Consider the following 16464-nt stretch of genomic DNA (forward strand, 5'->3'; position numbering starts at 1 on the left):
TACTTTATTTGCGATATCAAAACATAATTTTGACACTGCAATGTCCAGAAATGTTAATGATTTTCTTATTCCCCACATACAGAGTATCTATATTGTAAAAACACTGTTCAGTACAATATTCTATTTGCTTTATTTTCTTATATGTTTTTTTTATACACATTGTATGACTACTTCTACTATAACCTTTTACTTCTGTAACACCACGATTTCCCAATTTTGGAAAAATAAAGGGATTTTCTATTCTATTCTATTCTATTTTTTCAATATTTAAAGTTAATTAAAGTCTGTGTATGTAGTAATAGAAAAAAAAACAAGTTTGTTAAAGATTATTCTTACCTACTATGAAATGATGAAAGCGCACATTAAGGACCAAAAAATCAACCCCCAAAGCTATAGCATGAAATTCAAACTAGCCCTGAAATTCCTCAAAAATCAGCATCTTTTTAGATATCAGAAAGCCATTTTGAACCGCAAACTTTGGATCTTAAGATGTTTTAATATAAAACTGAGCAAATACCCATTGCCAACCCTTCTGAACACTGCACCTTCAGCACATGCACATGTGAGCTCAACATCAGGGCACCACAAGTTCTGACATAAATACTGAAGGGAAGCTGCATACTTTTATGAGCAGCTGAATTTCCCTCTTGGCTGATGGATTATTCTGACTGCTTGAAGACACATGCAGTGGGCCTTTGTGTTATCTAACCATCCCGGTGTTAAAAGTGAAGAGTTGAATTCCAGTCAATCAGCTATCAGGGTGTGGACTGGCTTAAAATCGGTGTCAGTGTTTGACTTTCAAATGTAGCCTCCTGGACTGATTGAAGCAGAGGAATTCTGGGTAGTTTTTAAAGGAAGACATGTGGTGCAATAAAGAAGAAAACAAGCCTGAAGCTTTACACCTCTCAAGATTAACATTGCAATGTTTCTTTGAAGCAGCGACACGAAAAGCATCCTGCTGTATCCACATCAAACAACAAAGGAAATTGTGATGGAAAAAATGAGCTTCCTTTTATTGGAAACTGAGAACAAAAGGCTGGGGGTAGCAGACTTTTACCGTTTCGCTAACTAAAAAGGGTACAAAAGGCTATTTTGAGTCAGTGCCAACACATAAAGAGCAAACTGTTAACTATTATGGTTTACAATGGAAACTTCTCACCAAAGATGTGAGCATACGAATTTTCAGAACCACATTAGCTGAGAGGAACATTGGATTTCAGATTGGCATTGAATGACATGAAAAGATTTTAGCTCCTTAAATAGAGGCAGGAGTAGGTGGGTCAGATGAGCAGTAATTAGAAACCGGGCAGAGTAAGACTGGTGTATAGAGTGAGTAATTAAACCCTTCATCAGCTCCAAGATTATGACACATACAGAGACTTTATTGCCATCAACCTGGTTGAAGTAGCTTCAAATAATATAAATCTCTATAATCCCTTCCAATGCCTTATTTTAAATCACCTAGAATAAACAAAAGGGGGTATCTTTTTAGTTAATCTGGTAATAAAGTATATATATAGGATACAATACATTTTCTGTCTTGTTCAAAGCACCAAATACTCTGAAGGACATGGCATCTAGCAGGAAGAAATGTTATATAATGTACTGAGGAGACAATTTCCTCTGTATTGAGAGGTACTCGAAGATCATCATTAGCTTATTTAGGAATAGGTTTAATAACAGATTTGTACCATTTAAAGGGAACAACACTGTTATTGAAACAAATAAATTAAACAACTCATGCATAAAGCACATTCAGACTACATAAAGTCCTGAACACCTTATTTGGAATTTCAAAATATATTAGGTTGATAACAATTTATACACATACCACATTAAAGGTATTTCATTACCAAAAATAAAAGATATTTTATTTTTACACCACTTCAACAATGTCTTCGTAAAATCTACCAGAAATGTTCAGATAAATATTATTTTCAAAAATTTGTAATAAGTAGGAAATGACAGAAGATCTAGAATACTTGTAATTTCAATAGCACTTCTTAAGAGTGTTGGACTTAAATGGACATGAATAAAAATCTGGTTAATAACTAATAGAAATATCTCTTTTCTGATTTTTCCTCTGTACAACCTGCAGTCTCTACATGCAGTTTGTGTAAAACAAGTTCATTGTCCTTGGTCCCAAGAGGTTTGGCACAAACAACTGGAAATGCAATGACGGCAAATGTTGACCATCATCTTTTCCGTAAAATGCGTTCTTCTCCCACATTTATTAGGTGTTTTTTCAAGAAAACAATTCAAAATGAGTGGCCTTTCATCACTTGACATTTAAAGATGGTGTGTTTTTATCACACCTTGGATTCAGAATTGTTGGGTTGTGAAAGCAGTTCTTTGACATTAAATCCATTTCACAGGTCAACCAAAGTCCACTGACAGTTTCACTCTCAGTTTGGCTTTCTGCTTTGGGGTTGCTGTTTTGATAGGCATTGCAGAGCATGATAAAACAAGTTTGGCTCAGATGTCCTCTGAAAGCCCTCAATTTGTGAAATATTTGGATTAAACTGGAAGAAAAATCTAAACCTTATGTATTGAGCTTTTCCTTTGAATTCTTAGTAATAAAACTGAAGGTATGAAAAATTACAAATATTATTCTGATAAAATTCTATATTAAAGCAAATTCATGTTAGATTGTCAGTTTCAAATACACAATATTGTGGAAACATCTCAAAATACTTGCAGCTGTAATTACAGTAAAGGGTGTTGGATTTCATGGGTCTCCTGGCATTCTTTTATTTATTTTTCACTTTACAATTTTATCTCACCTATCATTTTGTTATGTCCTGGAGTAAGTGTGAAATAGTTAAAGGTTTGTCAGCACTTTTGTGAGGCAAAATTGGTACTAAAATCCAGGCAGACACTCTGTCTACTTTTAAGGGTAGGTTTAAAACTTTCCTTTTTGATAAATCTAATTTGATAAAATTAGAGTGGCACAGGTTATCCTGAGCTACCTAGTTATGCTGCTATAGGCTTAGACTTCTGGAGGACATAGGGACCCCCATTTCATCATTTTGCTTCATTCTATCTCTATTCTTTCACTCTGCAGAGTATGTTAGTTCAATCTCTATGGTTATGCTCTCTCTGCTTTTTCTCATAGTAGCTTCAATTGGTAATTTCCTGTTTGGCTGTGACACCACCCTAGAGAGAAATATCATCTATGCTGCTGCCATCAACAACTTTGTTTGTAGATGTTGGAGATCGGCCTGTTTTCCAGTGTAGTCCTGTTTCTCTGAATGTGACTGGCTGGATGTGCTCTCTTCATCCTCTGACGTAGGAGTCGGCTCAGAGCTCGTCTGCCTAGCTATGTGTTTCCTACACTTGCTTTTTGTATCTCTGCTTCTTTTTTATGTCTTCTTCTTTCTGCTTGAACCCCAGTTGGCCTCGGCAGATGGCCTTCTAACACTGAGCCTGGTTCTGCTGGAGGTTTCTTCCTGTTAAAAGGGAGTTTTTCCTCTCCACTGTTGCTACAATAATGCTTAGTGTGATTGTATCCGAGTCAATGAGTTGATGCAATCAACTGGTTTGTCTTAGATAGAAAACTTTGAATCAATTTGACTGTATGATCTGGTTAACTGTGAAGTGACTTGAAATGACATGTGTTGTGAATTGGCGCTATATAAAAAAACAGAATTGAACTGAGTTGTATTTATTAATCCATTCTTAGATGCACATCACTGGAAAAATCTTCCACATGAACTCCTCTCTTTACACTGAATTAGATATATTTATTTATTTTAGACATTTATACCAGGATGAAATTGCTGTTTTGAAAAGAGTCCAACAGCACCTCCCAGTGGTCTAAATGAGAATAGCTTCTCACCTGCGTTTCTAAAGGTTTTTAGAAGTGAAAGATATTTCCCCCTCCAGTGTTTCTATTCGAGGAAGTTGAAAGTTTTACCGGCTCATATAAATTTAAACCTTAATATTTATGAATTTTACTCCCAGAAAAGGCCACTAAACAGACGCCTAAGAGTAAAAGTGAAGTGTGTGCTCTCTTCTGGGTACTTCTCTCTTTTGTCGTCGACGTATTATAACATCGACACAATCAGGAAGTCCGGCCGTTTTTCCGTGATTGACATAGAAAACTTTATAGAAAGGGAATAGGCTGTCTTTTAACGATTAATCATGCGGTTTCACGTCATTTAAGCCTCGTCGAGCGTTTATTGATGTAGTTTACCGCACGATTTTAAACGTGTAACTCTATTTAAGTCGACGTTGTTGAACCGGAACACCTGGATTTTGATTTAAGAGAGAGATGGATGTTCCCCACCTCACTGAAGATGAAATGGCAGAGATTAAGAAAGACGTGAGTATAACAGTTAGGTCATCAGATGGCATAATAACACTCCTGATGATGAGGTCAGCAGTGTGGAAACAACTGGAACAGGTTGGGAGCTTGTTTGGTAATAAAAGTCCATTAAATGAGGAAATTATTTACCACACCCTCTCTGTTTGCCCATATACTGCTTTTCGTGTCATTCTAAGTGAAATAAATACTAAGAAGTAATGTTAGGGTTTGAATATTTGAATAACCCTAAAACTTTTCACTTACTTTAAGGTCACAGCCATGTGTTTTGTTTTGAATTTACATGATAGGCCAACTCAAATGAACTTGAATGAATTAATATTTGTGAAAATCAAACTAAAATTATAGTTTTTTTGTTGTCGTCTGATAGTTTCTGGACAAAGTCTCTACCTGTACAGTCTGCTCTGCTTCAGTCTGGGCTTTGACTAGACCACTGTCACTGTGGCAAATCCACAACTGTAACGCATGGATCCACTTTGGCCTAAAAATGTGGATTTTGATCTCCTCTGAACAAGTTCTTCCATCTTTTTGTGTCACCTGTTCAGGTTGGAGCAAACTGGAAACAAACCACCTTTCTGAAAAGGATTTCCTCTTCCATAAAGGCCAAGCTTGTCACTTGCACTTTGAGAGATTCCCTGACCGTAGATAGCTTTGGGTCTCTGTGACCCTTTCAGCGATACGATTGGCCCTTTGTCGTCTGCTCTGATGAATGTCCTCCATGCCTTTCCTGTCAGATTAGGTGGTTGGCCACAGCTTGGTACTTTTCTATGTTCTGATGATTGATTGAACAGAGCTCTGTGAGATTTTCAGAGCTGGGCTGGTTGTAATACCATGGGACCCTGCTTGAGGCAGAGTGGTTAGGGCATAGAGCTGGGAATCCTGAGCTTCTGAGTTCAAGCCTTACTCTCTTAGCCTCCACTCTAGGTCTCTGAGCAAGACCCTTAACCCCATACTGCTCCCCAGGAGACCCACAATGGCATCCAACTGCTCCCCAAAGGGATGGGTCAAATGGAGAGGTATATTTCTCCAATGTGAGATCAATAAAGTTCAATTTTTATTCTTAGTATTGTGTTATCTTTTCCACTCTAAGCTGTCTGCTGTGTTCCTTCATTTAGCCTTTTGTTCATAAAGCAGATGGATCTGTAGTGAAATGACCATTACGGTTCCACTTAAAGTCTTATCTTTACGTTTTCTTGCAAGATATTTCTTTGTCCAGTTATGAGGTTCCTCTGGATCTCCCAGGTGCTGACCAGACTGCGTCACTATCTCTGTGACAAGATCAGAGCAGACCGCCACCTGGACTACCTGCGTTCCCGGAGGATCCTGACACGGGACGATGCGGAGGAGATTAGCTGCAGGAGCACACAGACCAAGAGGACTGCAACGCTGCTGGACATGCTGGCCGAGAACCCTCGAGGTCTGGATGCGCTGATTGATTCCATTCGGCAGCTGCGCTCTCAGAACTTCATCATCGCCAAAATCACAGACGAAGTGCAAAAAGCCAAGAACGAGAAGATCGAGTCTCTCAGAGGTGAGTTGTTGATGAATGGATCAAACGTGTAAAACGTTACTTTCCTGCTCTTTTTTAATTGTGTCCCTCTTTGATGTAGCTGCAGTGGCTTCCAGTTCATCCTCCGACAGCAGCTTTAGCACCCTGACTACAACAGCTGACCTCCCCAACGCCTTTTCAAACAACTCCACCCTCCTGTTCCACCCAGACGGCGAGCGAAGCCCTGCCACCTCAGACCTAGCCAGCTCTCTCAATTTGCCTTCGTTACAGAAGTGCGGAGACCTGCCTCCTGTGGCCGGGGCCAGCCTCAGTGCGGCCCCGTCCTCGACCTCCTCCAGCCTCCCCAAGCCAGGCGACCCAGGAGCCCCTCCACTGCCAGAAGAGGTTGCGGCGGAGTCGCCCTCCCACTTAGACGCCACTTCTCCAGGGTCCTCCAGCAGCGGAGACCCTAATTTCCAACCTCTGCGGTCGCGCTCGCTCACTCCAACATCACACAGGAGCATCTTTTGAATGTATTTCTCAGTGTGACACTCCCCCATCCAGAGACAGACCATTTCACTCAGTAAACATTCTAATTATCACTCCTGCCTTCAGTTTTATAGAACATCAAGTACATCAAACTACATTTTACCACTAGGTATGGGCCGCTGTGAGGTTCTGAAACCAATAAAACGGTGATTTTATAACATGATACAAATGCTTTGGTGTAGAAGAAAGCAGACATTATTTCATATGCTGCTGAAACAATGTAACATATTGATGTTTTCTTTGTTATTGTGAGTGTGATACATATTAATATTCTTAAATACAAATATAGCATGAAAACCTGCTACATTTATCTCTACATAGTTTTTAAGTGCTTTTTGTTCTCACTCATTACCCACTTTGGCATCTATTTCAAGTGGGATTATGTAAAAGCTGTCAGTGTTGTTATTTCTTGTGAACAGCCTTCCGTCAGCCAGCTTACAGGCAGTGTGCAGGGACGGGTTGGGGTGAGGTAACGTGGCTGTCAAACTCCGGCTGCTCCAACCCTTCAGCTGGTGTTTGATTAAAAGATTCCTGAGCTGATAGAGCAGTGTGATGGGAAATGAAGAAACATACCTTTTTTACGTCTCGCCATACCCTGACAGGGCCTTTTGAGTTTCTACACCAGGCAGGGTTCCTACAGAGGCTGGAGGAAAAATGCAACTCTCAGGATTTGACAAGTCTGAACAAGTATGAAAATTAAACATATTGGTATCTTCCTGCTAAGGTTCCCACACTGCTGTTTAAATTTGTCTTTCTGACCTTCATACATTGTACTTTTACTTAAAATTGCTCCCTTCCTTATATCCTGCCTTCAATCCTTGTGTCCTACATCTTCACCGTTTATCCCTACCTCCTTTTAACCATTCCTTCCTTGCATCCTTGTGACCTCATTTATTCCATCTGCTTCCCTTCTCTTCCTCCTTGTATCCTTGCTGTCTTATTCCATTAATTTCCTCCTTGGGTCGTTTCTCCCTAACTCCCTGGAATAATTACATCATCTCTTCCTGGTGCCTTCATTACTTGCTTTACTCTGCCACAAAAAAAAAAAAAAAAATCCTAACTCTAATCTTTCCTGCAATTCCTGAGAAAAGAAAAATCTTTAGTAGGAGGGTAGGAATGGCATGTTCACTTTTCCAAATATCAACAGATTGTTATGTCAGCTTCCAGCCCATGTCCATACTCCCGTCAATGAAGGTATTTTCAATATTTGTCCATTTCCTGTTCTGACTCCACCTTGATGACCTGCTACGATCTTTTTAAGGCCCAAACTGTAGTTATTATATTTAAATGTGTTTATGTGCAAAGCTGGTTCCTCATTAAGAGAAAGTGTTTTACTGAAAAATAAGAATTACATTTTCAACCAGAGATTATCCTAATAGTTGGCGCACAACTTAATTACAAACATTTATTTCTCACTAGTCACAGTTCACACCATTTCCAGACTGACTTGTATAGAGGCTCAGAAATTCTGAGTCACCATCAAAAGCCTTTTCTCCTTTTTCTCTTTTTTTTTCTCAGATTAAATTTTTTGGGTGTGAAAAGATGGCAGCTGCAGTTTAATTAGATGTTTCCTGTTGTTTCTATGTGTTGTTGTAAGGGAACAGGGATTCACACCACATGAACTTCACTACAACCCTGCATAAAACACAATGTGAATAAAAGCATCCTGCTGTTTTTCAGTTTATCCCATCTTGTCTTCTATGTATTTCAGTGTAAGATAAGGCAAGTTTATAACACATTTTAGAAGAAAGAAAATTTCAAAGTGCTTGAATGAAAAAAATATACTAATATACTGTGATAGAAAAACAGAGAATAATAAATTGCAGTGGCATTACAAAAAGTTGCAAAGGTTTAAAAGTGTTAGCTGGTATTTTTTTAATCCTTTTATGATGTGGTTCATAATGCAATCCTGTATTAGTGGCAGTTCTCTCATCAATGGTAACATCAGCCTTATTCAACACTCCTCGAACAATACTTATTAACCAAATAAGAAAATTATCAGACACATTAAGAAATTAAATTACTCAGCTTGTTATATTGGAGATGGAGAATAGATTTCAGCTACTTTGTTTAGAAAAGTGAGAATCCCAAACATAAAACATCCATTATTGCTGATGATGGATTCAATCTATGTGGTTTTCATGCATCCAATGTAAGGTTGTAACGACAGGAACGAAAAAGCTTTTTTTTGTGTGTGAAACAGATTTACACTGTTTCAGAAATGTAACATTTTGGTCTACTGAAACTTCAACGTTAAATTGCTCGTTTGAGATTGGGATAGGTTTAAATATGTAAGGTCTTATCTAAAAATGCAGCCCACTTTCAAAAAACATCATACTTACCTTTTATTTTAGCTTTAACTTCTAAAAATCAAGAATTTTGTTTGATGTAATCGGACCGTAATTCATTTTTGTTGATATATTTGTTAAATTAGAAACCAATAGAGAAGGTAGATAAACGGCCCAAATAAAAAAAAAAAACTCTAAATCTTGTCACAAACTCTGCATCACACTAATAATACCAAAACAAAAATACTGCATAAATGAACAATAATGCTCTGAACTCCCATATCAATGCGATTTTTGCACCATGTTTTTTTTCTCCCACACTGTTTACATTTGATCACTGCGGAACTTTAAAAACTGGAAATGTTCATTTACTGTCTTAAAAGCTGTACTAAATTAAATTTCATTGACAACAAAAGTTGTCTAAGTTATCATTAAGCAAAAGTAGCGCTACCTGAACATATTTCTTCTCAAGTAAAAGTAAGAAGATAGGAATGAAAGTACTTTTTTTTTTGTTGAAACATTACTCAAATAGATATAAGTAAATCTACCCACTAACCAGGTGCAACAAAGCGTTATCTTTTCATATTTTCTTACCTCCTTCCTCATCCTCAGGTGTTTCCGCCCTATAGCTAAAGTCATATCAGTCAAATCAGAGACAGTAGCAGATTCATCAGAATGATTACTGATGACTGGACAAAATGATGACTTTCTGGGCATCTAATTCATAAATACATTGATTTATTTTCTGCAAAGAAAAAAAAACAAACAACAAAAGTAATAATTCCTTCATAAACTACAACAAAAAATGTGTAGTTTTTGTTTTCTAACATCCTGAAATATGTTTATTGTATTTGAAAAGTTTGACTTTAGGGGTTTTATTAATGGTTATTCCATTTAATGAAGTAATTCCTCTTTTCTGAATGTGAACAGCTTCTAACTTTGCTTCATTCTCACACTGGAAGCCTTTTTGTTTCTATTATGGAAAAACTGGAAGAACCTTCTGTGACACAGAGGAATGACAGTCAGTGTGCTGAGGTGATGCACTGTGACAGGCTGCTTTTCAGACATCTCACAGAAGCTCTGCTTGGTGAATGATCGCTCTCTAGATCGAACCAGGTGTTGGCAGGTAAACCTTATATTATTCCCCAAAGAATTCTGTTTTAAATGTTTATTTCATTTTTGATAGCTAGATAAATGACTATAACTGGTGTATATAAGGCATGATTCGTTCATTGCAAAACATCCTAAACTACAACCTTAATTGCTTTTAAATGTTTTTAAACATTTGTTTCTTGTGGTACCATTTAGGATAAATACATTCACCAGTAGAACTAAAAAAACAACTTAAATCTGCACATTTTCTGTCTGCATGTCTGCGCTACACTGATCTGGTGACACTAGATAACAAAAAAATATACACATCTCTCGCAGCCTAGAACATTCTAGGTAATTATAAAATAATTAGAATTTTTTTTTACTTAGAAGCATAAACCTACTGCCAAGACCATAACATGCAGCAGAACCAGTTAGATAAACATCAGAATGAGTGGAATGGCTGAACAGCGTTCCAATGTTAATTAAGATTGCTGATTTGCTGTGTACTCTCTGCTTAGCTGTCCTCTTGACTCGTTTCTCTTGTGCTCCCCAGTTTAATGGAGGAATCTGAGCCTCTGTTGAGCCGCAGGTCGGATGTCAGGAGGCCGAACGGACACTGCAGATGGAGCACCCGCTCCCTGGATTCCAAGGTGGTGGAGGATTTTAGGTGGAGGCTGAAGTACTTCTTCATGAATCCATGTGAGAAGTACAAAGCCAGGGGTCGGAAACCGTGGAAACTGATGCTGCAGATATTGAAAATTATCATCATCACAGTGCAGGTGGTTTCAAAGAATATTTGGTTTGTTTTATGGAATTTGAAGTGATTTTTTTTACTCACTGTCTCACTTTCACAGCTGGTCTCTTTTGGCCTGAGCAATGAAATGATGGCTACGTTCAAAGAAGACAATCTGATGACGTTCAAACATCTGTTCCTGAAAGATTTCAAGGACCACTGGCAGGGAAACTATGCTCTTTACACTAAAGCGGACGTGTATGATCACATCCACCACATCGTTAACAGGGTAAATAATTAGCAAAGAAAGCTGCAGTTGTTTTGTATTATTGCCATAAACGTGTTTTTCCATTCCTCCTTTCAGTACTCCAACCTTGAGAACATCAGCTTAGGAAATCTGGCATATGAGCAGGTTGATGGAAAGTACACCCCACTGTCCATCTGTAGGCTGTTTTATAGAAACGTCACCATTGATTCGGGGAGAGATACCTTCTATATCGATCCACATATTGATGAAGGTAAAGAAGCACAAACTTTATGGAACTTTTGTTCTTCATGTGGGAGATTTACAATTTTTGCCCTTTTTGTAACCATTTTTATATGACAGTCCAACACAAAGTAATATTTAAGTGAGAAATGGAAGCAAATGTTTCAAACTTTTATCAATTCTGTGTAATAAAAGTCGAATGTTCTGCTTGCAATGTTAGTCTTACCCTCCTCCACCCTATAATCAGTTTTACATTTTAGCTCAAGCTCAGTCAGAGTGAATGTTAACAACTTCTAAAGCTAACAGCTTTTTTCTGCAGAATTTTCTACAAATTTCACTCCATATATCTTTATTTCAACTGGTAATTGTCTCTGCTGAAGAAAACCCTCTAGACAGCACAATAAATCCACCTTATATCGCTATGGGACAGTGTGTTCAAGCTGATGTGTGTATTGTTATACGTCACAAAAAAGCGTTTTACATATGAGTAAAAAATGTGTGCTTATCTGATCAGAGCACCTTCTTCCAAGTGTTTGCAGTGTTCCTGATATGATTTGTGGCAAACGTCTAGCAGGACTTTTTGTGCTTGGCTTTCATTTTACCATATCATAAAGGTCAAGTTTGTGGGACATAACTAAATAGTTTTCCTGTTTCTACAAAGTCTTTATGATGCTTTTCTCAAACAGATGTCTAAAGGGCTTTATTAAGCAGCTGGATTTATATTCAGGGGTATCAGAGTAAAAGGGAGCTGCATGAAAAAAGCATGTTGAACTTTGCAGGGCACTTATATGTTTTTTTTTTTGTAAATCTTGTATTATCATTCATCCACTTCACATTTATATACTGCTTTGTGTTTGTGAATCTTGTAAAAACTTCATAAAATACTTGCTGTTTGTGTTTTAACAAGAGAAAATGTGAAACAGATGAAGAGGTTTGGTTGTGCTTGAGCGTTTACATATCTTCACATTAAAGAAAATTATAAATTCACACTCTGCGATGAAAAAAAAAAGGAATCTTAAATAAAAAAGTACTATATTGTAATTTAGTTAAAAAAAAAGTTAATTATATAGATTTTTTTATTTTATTCAAAAAAAAACAAACCTGTCCCAGACAAATTAAAGTAACTTAATAAACAGTGAACCAGACAAACCTGTCAACAGGAGCAAAAGTTTCCTAAGCATTTCACAGAACAATGTTGCACAAGTTCAGGAGCTTGTTTACTTGTTTTGATATTAAACTAGGGGGAAACCAACAACCTTTGCTTGTCTGATTATTAATCGATTAGCAAAATAATCGTTAGTTGCAGCACTCATATATTAAAAATCAGTGTAATGGTTTCCATTGTTTTATCATTTGTATTCATTATTACTTTTGTCAATTTTTATTTCTTTAATTGACAGCTGTTTTTTTTTTTTATGGAAGGGTTTGTAAAGGTTCAAGCACAACTGTATAAATACTCTCTGCAATGATCTGTATTAATAAAAGCTGACTCAAAGTCAAGACTGGAAAATAATCACAATGTGGAGGTTCATGTGACACGAAAAGAGGAAATAACTTGTTAGATTTGTGTTGTATTATACCCCTTCTTCCCCTGCTGTGCTAACAAACGTTTTAACACTTTGTTCCTCCTGTTTAGATTGTATTTCCATATCCCCAGTGCAGCCGCTTGACAATATCAATCTAGCAAAAAACATCAACTTCTCTTTAGATTTCAAAAGGTAGGAACCGAGTTAAGAAGACTGGTGTAAAAACAGCTGAAAGCAGTGCTGGCTGTTGATTGTACGTCTGTGTTCAGGTTGGTCTCAGTTAACATCAACTTCACCCTGAAAACCATCAATCTGCAAACTGTGCGGCAACATGAGCTACCAGACTGCTATTGCTTCCATATAAAGGTTGGTGACTGCCTTTAATTTCACATTAACCATAATTCTTTCAATCCTTTTTAACCATATCCTACGGAAGAGGATTAGGGCTGCTGAAAAATTGGCCCTTAAAGTCAGAATTCTGAGAAAAGGTCAGATTTTTTTTGTCCAATATTAAATAAAATTTAAAAATCAGTAAAAAAAAAAATTTCAGTGTCCCTAATCCTCTACTACTTTTTTATCATTTTTTTTTTTTGGTTTATCTATAAATGTTTTACTTTTTTACTTTTACCATAATTGATACAGAGAACAGATTAAAACATTAAATATGTTTAACAAATTTCAAATTTGCCATATTTTTCCCCACACAGATCAAATTTGACAACCATGCACACAGCGGAAAATTAAAAGTGGGTGTTGATAATGATGTCAGAATTTATGAGTGCAGAGATTATAACGTGATAGGCGCTTGTAAGTTTTTACCCACAGCTTGGGCAGTAAAACTATTAGCAAAATTACCGTTTAGAAGGAATAAACGCCCTAAAAGTATTGGCTCTGGTTTTCCAGCTGGGAAAAGGAATTATCTCCTGTTGATGTTTGACTCTGTGGTGATCCTCGCCTGCTTCACCTCCTTCATCCTCTGCACAAGATCTGTTGTTAAAGGCATTCAACTCCAGTTTGTAAGTTAGAATGAAGTGGTCGTTATATATTCAATTACCTGATGTCTCTTTGTTGCTCTTCTTTGTTTAATTTGGATCTCTCTGGAGTTTTTAAGAAGGTTTGTGACTAAATAGATGTAATTTCCATCCTGAAATATGCACCAAGTCATGTTGGTTAAAAAAAAAGGCAATGTAGCTCCCTCTATTGAGACACCCTGGTAATGATGTCAAAATTCACTAGATTAAATGTAATGCTCAACAATATCCCAAACAAAATGTTATATATTTAAGATGTGTTTTTTATCGGGCTGGAAAAATAGGTTATTAGTAAGAATAGTTTTTATTAAGCAGACAAGGTAACCTATCCTAATAGTTATTGACTCTATCAAAAATAAATTGCAAAGTGTCTCAGATAACAAAGAGGCCCACAGGATCACAGATCATCCACCATGCTTAACAGTGGAGATAGGATGCTTTTCCACATTTTTATTCATTGTTTAAGTTTGATCCACTTGCCATGTTTATGTCTCTAAAGGTCAGTTTAAGTCTGATTTGAACAGAGCACTTGGTTCCAGTTAAAGTCCCAGCAGATTTTAGGAAACACTAGGCATAGTAGTAAGGTACAACCTGATTAAATTGCTTCTATTTATAGAGAAGGAATTACTACTAGTTACATTTTTGTACAATCTGATCAAACCAAAAAGATTACTAATAAATTCTAAAAACACAGGTACAGTTATTGTGTAGGTATTGTTAATGGGGCTTATAAGTGAATCATATTAGATTGTGTTAGGAAAACAATATTGAATATATTTTTAAATATCTTTAATGGGTTTTTCGGGAAAGTTTATGGCAAAGTGTTATATCACAGGGTTTAGAAATAATCTGCTTTCCTATGACATGGTGTCATTACATTGTTTTGTTCTCTTCTGTGCAGGAGTTCAACATTTTCTTCCATGCATACTTCAATAAATTGGTGACTTGGTCAGAACGTATGGAGTTTGTGAACGGCTGGTATATATTCATCATTGTCAGTGACACTCTAACCATAGTTGGGTCAGTGCTAAAAATAGGAATACAAACCAAGGTTTGTTTTAGCTTTGTTTTCACCTATTGTGTTTGATTGGAAGAAAGGGGCTCAAGGAGGGGCTCACAAGCTTCTAATACAGCAATTTAACTTTGTAGGTCCTGACCAACTACGATGGCTGCAGTATCCTACTTGGAACAGCTACCATGCTGGTGTGGATTGGTGTAATTCGGTACCTTGGTTACTTCAAGAAATACAACGTAAATGCTTCAATCAATGTTTCTCTGTATTCTGAATATTGTATGCTGTACAGCAAAGCTGAAACTGCTCCCTTCCTTCCTTCCAGATCCTAATCCTAACCCTGAGGGCCGCCTTTCCTAATGTTATCCGCTTTTGCTGCTGCGCTGCCATGATCTATCTCGGGTACTGCTTCTGTGGTTGGATTGTTCTAGGACCTTATCATGACAAGGTATACACAATTCACTTACTCACTAAGTAATGATCATCAAATCCTGATTTGTTATTTTCATTTTTCAGTTCCGAACATTTGACAAAGTGACAGAGTGCCTCTTCTCTCTCATAAACGGTGACGACATGTTCGCCACCTTCCTGAATATGAGAGACAAGAGCTACATGGTGTGGCTCTTCAGCAGAGTCTACCTCTACTCCTTCACCTCTCTCTTCATCTACATGGTGCTCAGCCTGTTCATCGCCCTCATCACCGACACCTATGAAACCATCAAGGTCAGTATTACCAGCCATGTTGCTTTTTTTCCCTTTTGAGCGAACGCCTTCTTACTGTTAAATGGGATGCTTCTTTATTTTAGCATCACCAGAAAGACAGTGAGTCAGTGTCCCTGCTCCAAGCCTTCATAGCCGAGTGCCAGGTCCAGCCTGAGTCTGGACCGTCCCAATATGATGAGGAGTCTTCAAGCTGCTGTCTCCCTCCATGGGGCTGGCTAAAACGTATCGCAAAGATGTAATGAGCTGTAAGGACAAAACTCCAGCCGACAAATCCAATATACCAATAAAGGTCTTTCATTGTAGTAGCCAGGGATAAAAGTACCTGATGGTTGTCTTGTTCAAGAAGAAACAATGTAACAGCGTAATGCCAAAGAGAAATTGTTACCTAAGCTCCAATGTAAATGCATGTACACATTTCCTTTTCTCTGTTTAGATAGAAAATACTTGTATCTAATAAGATTTGAAGGTAGCATGCGGATTTAGTTCTGCAGATTTAAGTTGTTAAAGTTCAAATCTGACTCTAAATTGATACTTGGACTTTTTGCTTGCTTTATACGCCTAAGCGTAATCGAGTCTTGTTACATGCAGATTTCTGACTTGGCACAAAAAACAATGATTTCTGTCTGTTCTACAAGGAAATCAATACATTTTTGTTCCAACTAAGTCGACATTTTGGACACACTGACACAATGCCTGTGGTGCGTTCTGGTTAAGTGGTGAGTGGTGTATCAGTGAACAAAAAGAGAAAGAAAGAGAAGTTTTAATACGACATAATCTGAGCTAAAGATATTATAATTGTCAGGTTGTGTGGAGGTTTTTAGAGGACCCAAATGCAGAGACGGCTGTGAAGTGGATTCTTGACAGACAGACAGAAGCAGATGCAGTCTGAAAAAAAAATGAAATACAGAAAAAAAAACAAAATCCAGGAGAAATCAGGGAAAACACACATAAAGAGCCAAGAAATGATGACGAACCAGCAAAGAGTAACTGAACAGGAGGTGTATAAATGGGAGACTGAAACAATGCGAGGACTAATTAGCAGATGAGGAGCAGGTGTGGACAGAAGAATCTAGAAGGGAGTTAGGGGAAGGAGACTGATGCATGAGGGCAACAGAGGGTAAACAAGAAAATACATAGCAACTCAAATACAACAAAAAAGAACTAGAATAACACAAACCAAAACCATGACAATGATGAAGTTGACTAA

At 37.4% G+C, this 16464-nt stretch overlaps 2 protein-coding genes across 3 annotated transcripts; both read left to right on the plus strand.

Annotated features, from left to right (window-relative positions):
- Positions 1 to 3903: 3903 nt before the first annotated feature.
- bcl10 (B-cell CLL/lymphoma 10) lies at positions 3904 to 8133 on the plus strand. Of its 2 annotated transcripts, none has more exons than XM_015369856.1 (3): positions 3904 to 4324; positions 5567 to 5855; positions 5941 to 8133. In XM_015369856.1, exons 1-3 carry the CDS (start codon positions 4274 to 4276, stop codon positions 6342 to 6344), a joined length of 744 nt encoding a protein of 247 aa, XP_015225342.1. In that variant the 5' UTR covers positions 3904 to 4273; the 3' UTR covers positions 6345 to 8133. The 2 variants fall into 2 exon arrangements, with proteins under 2 accessions (XP_015225342.1, XP_015225341.1); XM_015369855.1 differs by having other exon boundaries at positions 3908 to 4324; positions 5935 to 8131.
- A 1543-nt stretch (positions 8134 to 9676) lies between these two features.
- Positions 9677 to 16355, plus strand: LOC107081686 (mucolipin-3-like). The gene is made up of 13 exons (XM_015369878.1): positions 9677 to 9776; positions 10299 to 10524; positions 10600 to 10767; positions 10843 to 10996; positions 12602 to 12683; positions 12761 to 12857; positions 13199 to 13298; positions 13395 to 13507; positions 14424 to 14573; positions 14672 to 14773; positions 14860 to 14982; positions 15051 to 15257; positions 15341 to 16355. The coding sequence occupies exons 2-13, from the start codon at positions 10303 to 10305 to the stop codon at positions 15494 to 15496; spliced, it is 1674 nt and encodes a 557-aa protein (XP_015225364.1). The 5' UTR covers positions 9677 to 9776; positions 10299 to 10302; the 3' UTR covers positions 15497 to 16355.
- Positions 16356 to 16464: the final 109 nt, after the last annotated feature.

This window comes from Cyprinodon variegatus, unplaced genomic scaffold (assembly GCF_000732505.1).
Source record: "Cyprinodon variegatus isolate N-32 unplaced genomic scaffold, C_variegatus-1.0 Scaffold39, whole genome shotgun sequence".
Taxonomy (NCBI): Eukaryota; Metazoa; Chordata; class Actinopteri; order Cyprinodontiformes; family Cyprinodontidae; genus Cyprinodon; species Cyprinodon variegatus.

Bases quoted from the DNA above. Each gene is read 5' to 3' on its own strand.
- bcl10 (XM_015369855.1), top strand. From the start codon at position 4,274: ATGGATGTTCCCCACCTCACTGAAGATGAAATGGCAGAGATTAAGAAA. The intron at 4,325-5,566 runs GTGAGTATAACA...TGGATCTCCCAG, and splicing joins TGGCAGAGATTAAGAAAGAC to GTGCTGACCAGACTGCGTCA. The intron at 5,856-5,934 runs GTGAGTTGTTGA...TCTTTGATGTAG, and splicing joins GAAGATCGAGTCTCTCAGAG to CTGCAGTGGCTTCCAGTTCA.
- LOC107081686 (XM_015369878.1), top strand. From the start codon at position 10,303: ATGGAGGAATCTGAGCCTCTGTTGAGCCGCAGGTCGGATGTCAGGAGG. The intron at 10,525-10,599 runs GTGGTTTCAAAG...TCACTTTCACAG, and splicing joins TTATCATCATCACAGTGCAG to CTGGTCTCTTTTGGCCTGAG. The intron at 14,774-14,859 runs GTAAATGCTTCA...CCTTCCTTCCAG, and splicing joins GTTACTTCAAGAAATACAAC to ATCCTAATCCTAACCCTGAG.